General features: G+C 45.7%; 1 protein-coding gene across 1 annotated transcript in view; it reads right to left on the bottom strand.

The window, feature by feature from the left end:
- LOC144094681 (uncharacterized) overlaps positions 1-12,468 on the bottom strand; it is a 94,768-nt gene that overhangs the window by 12,537 nt on the left and 69,763 nt on the right. The window contains exon 2 of the mRNA XM_077628602.1: positions 1,232-1,437. Coding sequence (XP_077484728.1) covers positions 1,232-1,437 — 206 coding nt within the window. The remainder of the gene's footprint in view (positions 1-1,231; positions 1,438-12,468) is intronic.

Consider the following 12,468-nt stretch of genomic DNA (forward strand, 5'->3'; position numbering starts at 1 on the left):
TAGAGAGTCGGTGTCATTCGGGAAAGAGCGATGCACGAATGTCCTCAATATAACTAATGAAAGGGTCGGCTTATCCTTCGCTTTTATAGCTAGAGCCAGCATTACAATGTTGCTGTAAACGTTACATCTCTTCCTTAGTCATCTTTTCTAATCCCGTAAATGCACGCCAGTCTCATATTTTTCAAAATAGGATTTTCAAACTTCATTTCACGAATAAAAAAGAAACCCTCAAGTAAGGAATAATTTTTACGCACAATTTAACGCATTGCAAAGAGAAAAAAATGAAAAGGCGCTTCGGAGGACGCCATAGAGTACAGTTTGTCTACGTGCACAAAAGAAAGAAACAAATTTACTTTTTTGAAGAAAAAGACAGTAAAACACTGTTCCTGTATTGTTTTTCTCTGTTTCGTCAAAGTGACGTTCAAGTTTCTAGTTTTCAGAGAATGAAGAAGGACTGCGATAAAATCGCGATGCGTTAATGATTAAGACATACAAAACAGGAAAATATTAGCCGACGACTGGAAACAATTTATTTTAGCGAAAAAAAAAGGACTACGAGGTTATTTTACTGTAGAGTAGGCCAGTGTGAAATAGACTACAAGCTTAGTATTTTCAGACGGTTTAGGAGTTAGCCGACTCATGAAACCCGTGCAATAAAATTTTTACATTGCAACAAAAACCCGCCGCGGTGGCTCAGTGGTTAGGGCGCTCGACTACTGATCCGGAGTTCCCGGGTTCGAACCCGACCGCGGCGGCTGCGTTTTTATGGAGGAAAAACGCTAAGGTGCCCGTGTGCTGTGCGATGTCAGTGCACGTTAAAGATCCCCAGGTGGGCGAAATTATTCTGGAGCCCTCCACTACGGCACCTCTTCTTCCTTTCTTCTTTCACTCCCTCCTTTATCCCTTCCCTTACTGCGCGGTTCAAGTGTCCAACGATATATGAGACAGATACTGCGCCATTTTCTTACGCCAAAAACCAATTATTATTATTATTATTAACAAAAAAATTTGTCACTAAATAAAACATCTTAGAATTTTGTACCTCGAATTGCACCGGATAAACACTTCAACTTAACATACCGGCACTCTGGGTACCTTAGCATTCATAGCGCCGCAAGCATGGGACCGCCGGATAACGAAACACGCCGCTTCGCTCTATTCCATACAGTTTACTTTGTCGTCGAACTTGAGGCGCGGGCGCAGTCGGCAGCTAGCAATCCACCGTGCTTACATCCACTCGTATGCCGTTCACTTCAAAGTACTGGCCGGGCGGCCTGTCGGAGGGCACGTAGCGGAAGAACTCGATGTCGTCCTTGTACCACTTGACCGAGTAGAGAAGGTCACCCTCGAGGTCGTAGGCGCACTTGAGCAGCGCCTCGCGGCCCACGCTGACGCGCTGAGGCACGTCCAGTGACACGATGCGCAAGCCAAGGATACCTGCGAATGGGGATAGTAAGGCACATGAGCATCTTCGTAAGATGACGGAGAAAAGATGAGCGTCGCTCGCGTAGTGTTACACAATCTTGGGAATCAGACGTTAAGGGGGTCGTGGTGACTACTAAGCGATTTAAGGGGTCCTCTCGCCAATCATGTGTCTTGTGGGACTTTGCAATGCGATGACGTCAATTTGTATGGACGACGACTGCGCGATCTAAGGGAACGTCGTAAATTTTTCCGTGTGTGAATACGCTTATACGGGATAACATGCATTGACGAACTAGTCTGAACTTCGAGGCACCAGAGCAGATATTCATCTCCAGAATTTATTAACTTTGCACTTCCGTCACGCATACTTTTCTCGCTTCGCCAGCGAAGCTTGTCCTGGCTTGTCCGCTTCATCGTAGGAATGGCTGCTAATAAATTCGCGCTGCCCAAATTTACTTCTGCGGCGTTCAGTAGCTGTGAAAATTTCAAATGATTAGCGCATTTGGCTGCAGGTAGCCTTTTTCGCGTGGATTTTATTAAGGTCATTCCTATCGATTTGCGGGGCTTTATGGGGCGTTTTGTTCAGTATATTGTTAAGGAGGTTCCCTAAATGTTGGTCGAGAACTGTTGTAATGTGGTGTTTATTTGCTAGCGTGGGTGTCAATGCAATGTGTAAGAAACAAGCTAGCAGACACGGCCTAGGAAGAAAGCGATATATTTCAAACAAAAAATTGATTGTGCGAAAAGCGAAATTAGTGGGCTCGTTTTAGCATGAAATATCCGAAGAAATGGTATATGTAAGAAATGTTGATAATTTGAACTCGCAGGTTGCGCAAGCGGTAAGCTATGATTAGCTTCGTGCAGATGTATATGCAAAGTGTCTACGCACCTCTGAGTAAAGTTTCGGTTTCATGCCTTTTTTTCTCAAAATAACTGCAATCGCTAGCATTTTCCACACAGTTTCAACGCATTTCTTTGCCCAGTACCGACTGTTAACAATGAATCGAAGTCAAGTAGGTTGCATGTTAATACAAACAAGGATACATGTACAAAGATTCATAGAGGGAAGGAACACAGGCAGAACATTATCGTTTATGTTTCAACCTCTTACATAAAGAGGTGGCCTGTATTAGAGAAAACAAATTAAATGTAGACAAACCTAGCTCTGAACTGAGGTGCTTCTGCAGATAATTATAATTCCGCTGCTGCTAACAACAGAATGACAATTCACGACATTGAAGTACAAAAATGTTTGAAATAACGTCCTGAACTAGACATCAGGGAACACAAAGTTGTGCAACGATTCTAATATTAAGGTCATGCTGTGGCGTTCTCTCCGGAACGAAGTCCTTTAGAGAGCTGCAATAAATATTGCATTTCAGTGTACTTTTATGCATTGCTGATCATCACATACCATCGCAATTATTTTGTATCCATCTTTGTGCTGTAGCTATCGGAGTCCGTTTATTGGAAACAATATTTTATTTGAATAATAAAGGCCTTGTACTTAATCCACGACATTAAATCTCCATTATACATCAACCAAAACCAAAAGGTACCCGGCAGCCATAGGCCTCTGCTCACAAATCATTTTTGCATCTATGCTTCTTACCCTTCTCTGCAAATAATCAACTTACAATGAAAAATGCCATTGAGCGACAAAGGAAGGTAGCAGGCGCTACTGGTGGCGCAATATTTTTGTCGTATGCACTGCAGCTACTTATTATGTTTTGCGTTTATGCGGCGCTTTGCTTTGTCAAACAAGGGGAGCTTCATTTACATCGATCGATTGCGAGCTCTACTGAGTATCTATACATCGAGGTCATTAGCGACCGTGATGGTGTCGCTGTTTGTGACACATCATTCTCTCTGGAAGCTTTATTGCAGCCAGCCTGTCGTGATAAGTGTTGCAAGGACGGCATGTAGGAAAGTAGGAGTAAGTACTATCTTTCGCTTGGAAAGCTGTGAATGAGGGCAAGAAAGGCTGTGACAAATTACGCTGACTGCGGTGTAAGAGGGCAATCAGGGGAAAAGTTGCAACATAATACGCAGTACTGATACGAGTTGACGACTTCTCATTTGTGGCTTTTTTCTTTCGGTAAATTAATACACAAAAGACCCTGCACTGTGAGACCAATTTATTGCAACATGTCTCTTATTATGGCATTTCTGTCGAATAATGTCAACGAATCACTGGCTATCTATATATGAGAGAGCAAGTAAACCCAATGAACTGCATAGACCAAAAGCTCTCTTAATAATCGGTGATAGATGGTTCTTCATTTGCCAAATGGGGGACTAAAGGCAAACGCTCATGAAGATATGGGTAACAACCTTCTCGTAATTTATTCACATAGTCAAAGGCCTAATGGCCCTTTTCGGGTGTTACATAGGAGGGGGTGGGCGAGTGCACAGAAAGCAAAACTTGCGCTTTGAACGCAGCAAAACAAATAAGGACAAAAACTAAAATATGACGCACGAAGTGAAACTGTCGTTAATGGCGATAATAAAAAGACAGAGGCAAGTGTACGCCCAAACTGAGTATATATAGTAGGAATTAGAGCTAAAGAAGCACTTCAATTTTTGAACGATAATTTCATGGTTTAACGTTGAAACCATGGTAGCTTATTAAATAAACCAGACTTGTCTAAACTGTATTTCTGTATACCGCTTTCGAAACGATTGTTGGCTGTTATTCTATCCTGCTCCGATTTCCTGCCGATAGCGCGAGTTTAAGAAGCTAATGGTGCACACATTGGTAAACATTATTTGTCCCATGGAATCCAGGGAAAGTGGCTCATATAAGGCGTGTCACGGCCACCTACTGATGACGCTAGGCTAAATAAACAAGAAATAAATTCTTTCAGCGGTTCACCAAGAACTTGGTTCGCGGCGGTGATTATCCAGCAGCCAGCGTCGCGTTCCGCAGTCTGCAGTTTCTGTTCAAGCGTTGCAAGATAACACCGAATGCCTCACTCCGTCTTTTTTCAAACGCGCATAGATATTCGTCATATGTCAATTTAGCCTCTACGGATCTTCTGGCGTAGTCGGTATGCCTTTAGGCTCACAACTGAGAGGAAGCGGAATCGACAGAGCCTGCAAACAATTTCTCTTTAATCTGGTACAGTTAGCAGGTAAGTTTCTGCGAACTTCTTTTCAGACTGCGCAGTTTTGAGTAGTTCGTGATGGTTATAAGTAGTAGTACTAGCAGTAGTAGTAGTGGTTTATTGAAATAATAATAAAAAAAGGTGAAGATTTTTCCTGGCCCCGGCATCTGCCATCGCTACTGAAGCACCTGAGCTGGGGCAGCGGAAAATCGGTTATAAAACAATACCACCATATTTTGTTGTGCTTCACGAAACACGTTAGAATGAAAAGCAGAACTATTCTTCTATCGCGGCAAATTGTGAGTTTTCAGCGCACTAATTTTGACCTGACGACGTTGCTTCTTACCCCATCCCCCTCTTTCCCTTTAAAATCTCCTCTCTCATCTATCCCTATGAAGGTCAGGCTGCCTCGATACACGACGTTTCAACCAGTATGGCTTTCCGCTTCAATCCAACCTGTCGCTTACTCCTCTAAAGCGTGCTTTGCCTGTAAGGCAGTATAGTACAGCGGCAAAACCAACACAATTTGCGAAGTTGGAGATGGGTGAAATGGATCAAGTTCAAAAATTTCTTAAGCACCTGAGCCGCGACAGATGCAGCTGACAGAGGAAGGATGTGGAAAAATATACTGGCAGAAATACTCACTTAGTGCTTCCATTGGCATCGCAACATACAGGCGCACACAGGCAGCCTTAGGCACAATGCGAAATTCAAATCATACTTTGTGAGATGACGTGAAATGTCCACTGGCCCCACTAACTTTTGAAGGCTAAAATAAATATTAGATAAAGTTTATTTCCACACCGGGATGTCTCACATAAATTTTATTGGGTTATATCTAGGGCAGTGCATCGGATTGACATATTACGATTTCAACCTCGAAATTGATTATGACTAGTAACAAGCACTTTAAAGATAACATTATGAAAAGTGAAAGAACAACGGGCTGATATTCTTTTGTAAGTGGTCATGAAAACTGAATGGAATTGTGTCGCTTATTATGTGAAAGAAGGTAAAAGCGAATCTACTGGTGGCAAAAGATATCCACCAGAAAGCAAGTGATAGTGACAGCTAGGATACTTCCTTTAGCGAAATAAATCACTTTATTTCCACAAGGAGAGATGTGCCTACTTTCCTGTTTCAATCTACGGAAACCCGAAAGGTGTTTGCAGCTTGCAAGACTTCTGCACTGCTCTTGGCGCGGTTCTTCCACAATCCCCAGATTGAGGAAGATGATGTGATGGACGGAAGAAAATGAGTAACCAATGAATGCAAGAGGAAAAGGAAGATGAGGGAAGGACCGAGTTGGGAAGTAACTGGCAAGCAGGCATCTGCGCTTGCTTACTTGCTTACGCGAACACGATGCGGGCGCAATAGACTGGCTGTCGGACGAGTGCGCCGGAGTTCATTACAGAGATCGCCCGGCAGAGTTTGTTGTGGCTCGGCCACGCACCCCGCAGCGGTGGCCTTCCCGTCTTCCGACAAGGCGTAATATAGAAAGCGACCAGCAATTTGGTCTGACCGCTTTCAACGCAGTTCACGCTCCATTCAGCAGCGGGGCTGTAAAAGCAAACAGCTCCGCGGCCTACTTTATGCTTCTGTATAGCATCTTTCTTGTTTTTCTCTCTATTCGCTACCGCTTTCTTTTTCACGACCTCCCTCTTTTCTCCTTTTATTTTTGTCGCCATCAGGGAGGGAATGAGAGAAGCTGCTTACAGGAAGACGTGACTCTCCGTTCGCCGCATGTCGGCAGCGGCGCCGAGGAAAGGAAGATGTAGGACGCTCACCCAAAACAGTGAGAAAGAGAACGTGAGAAAAAAGATAATTGAAGAAGCAGAACAAGAGTGGGAGCAAGAAACAGAGAGGGCGAAGAGAAACTCAGAAGCCAGAAAAAACGCAATCCAGGATCGATGGCCCGAGATCGAACTCCATTCTGACAAATCCCTGCGGTGTCGACCCGAACACAGGTTCGGCCCGCGCCAGACTTGTTCGCTCAGGTCCGCTCGCCAAACGCCGCGAGAGGGGTACGAATCGTAAGGAAAGCCGGGAGGGGGGGGGGGGGGGGTAGCCGGACATTTACGAATTGCGAAATCTCTCTTAGGAGAAAGACGCATGGTGCCGGGCTGCCTGGAACGTAAGGGGCCGCCTCCAGCCACGATACAGGGAGGAGAGAAGACAAGAAGAAAGAAGAGGATGGGAGAGGAGGTTGCCGGGACCCTATATGTACGCGCGTGCACGCCTTTGGCGCCTCTTCACAGTACACCGCCGAGCAGCTTCTCCTTACACGCCTGGCACAGCAGGCGGGCTTCGATAAGAAAGAAGAATTATACACAAAACGCGAAAGAATGGGCAGTTGCTGTTAGAGCGCCATTTATTTTCTTCGTTCCCTTTGTTCCTTGCTGCTTCCTCCCACGCCTGAATCTTTCTTTTTGGAAGTCCCCCTTCCACTCCGGCTAGCCTCGAGAGACTTGACCTCGCGGCATGAAAAGAGAGGAATGCTTTCGGCAAGTTTAACACATGTTTATGAGCGAGACGCTTCAATGGCACTCCAGGGATGGGAAAGGCGGAGGAAAAAGTGATCGGCGAAAATGGGCGAAGCACAAAGTTTGAGCTAAGTCCTTACGCTGTTTCTGACCGGTGCCAATGAGGACAATAGATAAAGGCCCCTTCTTCGCTTCACTGACGACGCCCTTGCGCGCACGCACACTTCGGGCAGAAACCCACACGTTCACACCAATGCGCGTTTGCTCGGTATGTGTGTGTGTGTGTGTATTTATTTTTTCGTATTTCTTACTCTGTCTGAGAAAAAAGTAAAAAGATAGAAATGAAGCGAAATTGAAGTCGAACGTCCGGAGCTCTAGTGATAACGAGAACAGTTGCGGTGATTTGACTTTACAGAATGTATCACCGAGAAGAAACCTCGAGGGCCCAAACAAAGGAGAAGCCCCATCGGTGCTGTACGTCAGGCTGTCGACGGAGAAACAGTACTTTGGTTCTTTAGCGAAAGCTTGCCTATGCCTCCCTCGTGATGACCCCTCACCTTGGGAGCTTCCCTAATGAGTCACTGTGAAACCAAAACAGCTATGGTATGTTATCCCGGGTTCGAACCCGACCGCGGCGGCTGTGTTTTTATGGAGGAAAAAATGCTAATGCGCCCGTGTGCTGTGCGATGTCAGTGCATGTTAAAGATCCCCAGGTGGTCGAAATTATTCCGGAGCCCTCCACTGCGGCACCTCTCTCTTCCTTTCCTCTTTCACTCCCTCCTTTATCTCTTCCCTTACGGCGCGGTTCAGGTGTCCAACGATATATGAGACAGATACTGCGCCATTTCCTTTCCCCAAAAACCAATTATTATTATTATTATTATTATTATTATTATTATTATTATTATTATTATTATTATTATTATTATTATTATTGGATGTTAGAAGATACATTAAACTACTGAATAATATTGAAAGTCAGTACAGCCCCGTTTGAAGGCTTCATTCAAACCTTGAGCGCTGAAGCTAAACAAGGAAACAATGGCGATTGTTTCCTGACACTTGGACGTTTACGATGTACCGTAACCATGGGCACCCGCAATGAGTGTGTTATGCCCTGTTCGGCGGCTGTTTACGTTTGCCATCCTGAGCACACTGGAAAATTAGGTACATGGCTTCAGACAAAAAACATTGTAAATAGGCAATACGAGGACTCCCATCTTTGTCTAAGTTGCATAGCTTGACTTGTGGAACCTTCGAAGTAGCGGTAAACCGCGAGGTTGTGAACCTAGTGTTTTGTATATATTTAATAGTCATCAAATTTAGTTGATGATAACGAAATAACTTCGGTAATTGCAATAAAAAACAGACAATAGAAACTGATTTCTAAACACTGATTCATTTGATACTTGCTGAACGCACAAGCAAGAATTTTTTTTTCAGTATGGTTTTGGTGAAGGAGAAAGCCTTGAGGGAAGGCATTGCACGGGTGAGTTATGCACGTAGTCGGCGCAGTAAAAGAGAGTCATCAAAGCAGCAGTCAACTAGCTCAAGCCGGTGCCTGAATTAGCGTTCGGGCTTCTTTTGTTATCAGATTGCGTTGGGAACCAAAAATATGGATTGGCCGTAGAGTTTCCTAAAGTGTCTACCAAGAAAACAGGCGCCATCACCTGCGGGAGTTTTTAGTGGGCCCCCTTCATCTTCCAATGAAATGCCCAATTGCAATAATCGTATTTGGTTTGACAATGATTTACCAAAATTGTGGAGATTAAATTATTTAAGTAAACGTCCTTATTGCTACTTTATTCAATTTATTGCAAGCAAACGTTCGGCAAATCACTCGCGCACGAAAATTAGCAAAGCGCTTTTAAGGGGTTTTCCTCAAGAAAACACATTTGTAATTGAATCTGTGTATTAAGCGATTATATATCGAGACAAATACAAAGTTCACTTTTTTAGGAATCATTGTAAAGGTTAACGACCATACCACTTCTTTTTACTCAAGGCAATGCTGACAAACTCGCGGCATTTCCATAACAGTAGCGGTTGCTGTAGTTACCAGTTCTCACTGACGGCAATGGCGGTGAACTCTAATTTGTTTCTTTCTTTTCTTTACTTCTATGTAGCCTCACACTCGGTGCCGAAGGGTGCTAAAAGCAGTTGAGAAAAAGAAACACAAATCCCACCCACAACCAAATTTGCCATGCGGTGCTTAACGCCCCTGGGTTCGCTACAAAAGCAGGACCATCGTCGGCGAAAAGAAGCAAAACCTACTTGATAACTAGGTGCACACTTGAGGGTACCTGGCGTGAGAGCGCCATGAAAACGCCAACAGCAAAAGCAGGTGGGTAATTGTATTTGACCTAAAGCCGGCGCTCGTCCTCGCGTGTGGGATAATTACACCCGCGAATGAGTTATGGGACCTGCGTAGGTGTTTTTTTTTCTTTTCCGTTGCCAACTCGCCAATGTGGCTATTTCATTTGTGCGCTTTCTTTCTTGCTTCTCCCCTTTGTTTCCGTACTTCGTTTATGGAGCGCAACAAATCGCCACACCGAAACTCGTTACGGCATTTTCAGACGCAAGCGTACGGCCGCGCGGCTCTCCCTCGGCGGCTTTCCGAAAATGAGCTTCGTGTAGCTTACGCTCACAAATTGAACGACTCCCCCGCCCGTCTCCCTTCGCTCGCTGATAGCGTAAATGGAAAAGTTTAACCAGCCGCCCAGGAGCGATGCCGAGTTTCTGCAGCGGACTTTTCTTCCTTGGACACACTCTCGCCTTTCGGCCCCCGCTCGTCGTCGTCCATAAGCGATCACCTGGCCGCGCTTACGTAACGCTTCCCGCGTTCGAAGGCACGCGCGTGTGAACGGCTTACAGAGCAGGCGATAGTGCGCGAGCAGACTCCCCCCCCCCCCCCCCATGCTCGTTTTCCACTGAATGGTTTCGGAGAGAAGGATGTTGGCGCGAGGTTCGGAGGGGCGGGGCGGAGGGGGACGAAACAACAACAGCAGCAGCATTGGCGGGAGCGACCTAAAAAACAGCACTAGAAGCAAACAGAAGCACCAGTGATACTAAGTCGAGAGGCAGAAACGAGTGTGGTGGGAGGAGGGGTGCAGAGGTCCAGTCAGGGACTCTATGCGTATGTGTGTATGTGTGCGGGTATATGGCGCAGCGAGGCACCTCACGAAGCCGGACATAGTACGGCACCCGCACACTGAACGGCGGCCGAGTCTATACGAGCCACTCCAAACAGGGCACAATGTTTTCCGCTCACGGCGAGGGGAGAGCGCCGGAGGTTGTACAAAAAGCCACAAATCGGCTCCTGCTCATGCTCCGAGAAACAACAGGGAGGAGAAGGAATGGGAAGGAGGGGAGGGGGAGAGAAGGTGAAGGATAACAGCTTTGGCGCCGAAGGGTGGAGGGGCTGGATATGGGGGAGAGGAGGGGGCAGGGCGCGTAAGGCGAAAGAGCGGAGAGCAGGGCAGAACAACCCTGCCGACGCCGCTGGTGGAGAGACGCGCCGAAACCGCGCTTTTCGAGCTCGGTCGGAGACGCAGCTGCGCTTATTCGCATCACGTTGTGCTGAGTAATTAGGGGAGGCCGCTGTCCGTGGAATTATTAATACAAACGAGGCCCCTTCCTCCCCTCTCGCCCCTCCCTCCCTTGCCCTTCGTATCTCTGTGTGTGTGTCTCTTCCCTACTGCTGGCGTAGCTTGAGGCGCGGAGCTTCGGTGGCCGTGTAAAGCAGCGGGGTAGCACGGTGTCGGTGCGTTCCACCTACGCGGCCAGCGAGACAGAGAAGCATTTTAGTGAAATTGGCGCACCCTGGAGCCTGGCGCCGGGCAGAGATCGAAGCGCACGACCGACGGCTGGGGCCGCCGAAGGACCCTGGCGCCATTGGCTAAGGCACCGTGGAATGGGTAAAGAGCCCGAGAGATTGGAGCAGCAGTGCAGCCGAGGGTGAAAGTGGGAGTCTGGGGTGAACAGAGAAAGGGAACTCGACTAAATGAGGATATCTCTTTTTGGTTGCGAGCGGGCTCAGCGTTGCGTTATAAAACGCACCGCGTAACTAAAAGTGGGAGTGCGGGGAAAAAAAGTAAAGCCTTTACACGCAACCTAATCAGTTCACGTCTTCGCGAAGCAACCACTAGGCTGGGGAAAATCCACCAAAGCAAGAGAGGTCGGCCATGTCCAGCTCATGTTTCCAGAACGACGCCTCCGAATAATTGATGCGTGTTAATTTTTTTCTGTGGACTACAGTCTGGATTAGCTGCAGTGTCAGCTGCAGTGTCACCTGTCAGCTTTTGTTTTAATAAAGAGATAGCAGTATATTTCTTCAAGTTACATGAAATGCACTGCTCATAACAAGGTTGGATTGCTTGTTCTTTTGCGGCTCAAAGGAATGAGAATGAGTAGGGTTCTCTGCGCGCGATTTTTAGCCTTTACCAGATTCGTTGTAATTTTGTTTTCGATGAACGTATCACATTGTGCAAGTTTCGTGCCATCCAGCTATAGGTAGAGCATCGCTTTCTTTTCTTTTTTTCACGACTTGAGTAATGCGTCGCTACCTGAGTTGCTTAATATCATAGAGCTGTTAAAATCGCTGCATATATTTAACTACAGCTGTGGCATTTTTGCCGCATAACTGAAATGTGAATAAAATTGCAGTCACGTTTGCAGTAATGACAGACTGGACAACTGCCGGAATGCGTTCATTGCTGTGAGATTCTGACAACTGCACCTTTACATCAACCTACACCTACATACAAATCACTCTGTGTGCTTGTTAATGTGGTCCCACATCTTCTCGTTCATTGTGAGCAGCCTCTTCTCTCTCCCCCTCTTTTTTTTTTATAGGCGTACTTTTGATAGTTGTTGAGCTCGGGTAAAGAACCGCGCGTGAGAGACGCCGGGAAATGAAAATATAGACTTTAAGTACTGTTGTGAGCAATATGAAAGGGAACAAAGTTTTTGCACAAAGTGTGAAGTTTTCTGGTTATTCTTCTGTTATATTTTAGAATTACTTTTCGGTATCATACCCCACGAGGAAAACTAGTAAGAATATAGAAAAAACTGTACTTGTCACACACGATTATAGAAAAAAAATCAACAAATTACTGCTCAAACTTTGTTTTTTCTCATATGGTTGAGTAGTGTGTATTCCATTTTCGAAAAATATTTTCTCGTTATTATAAAGTAAAATATTTCCCTTTGCGCATTCCTAAAAAGCAGAAAATTTCTTGCGGGTCCCGTTATTGTCGCTTTTGATAATTTTGATCCGGAGTTGTTAAGAAATACAGAACTGACGTCTACACCCCCCCCCCCCCCAAAAAAAAAAGTAGAATAAATGACATATTTTTGAAGAACAATACGTGCGCCCAAAACGAGGGACTTTCCAAAGCGATCAAAAATTTAACGTGCTCCAGTTATATGTGGGTGCTCAGAGTCAGCACATG

This window comes from Amblyomma americanum, chromosome 6 (assembly GCF_052857255.1).
Source record: "Amblyomma americanum isolate KBUSLIRL-KWMA chromosome 6, ASM5285725v1, whole genome shotgun sequence".
NCBI classification, from domain to species: Eukaryota; Metazoa; Arthropoda; class Arachnida; order Ixodida; family Ixodidae; genus Amblyomma; species Amblyomma americanum.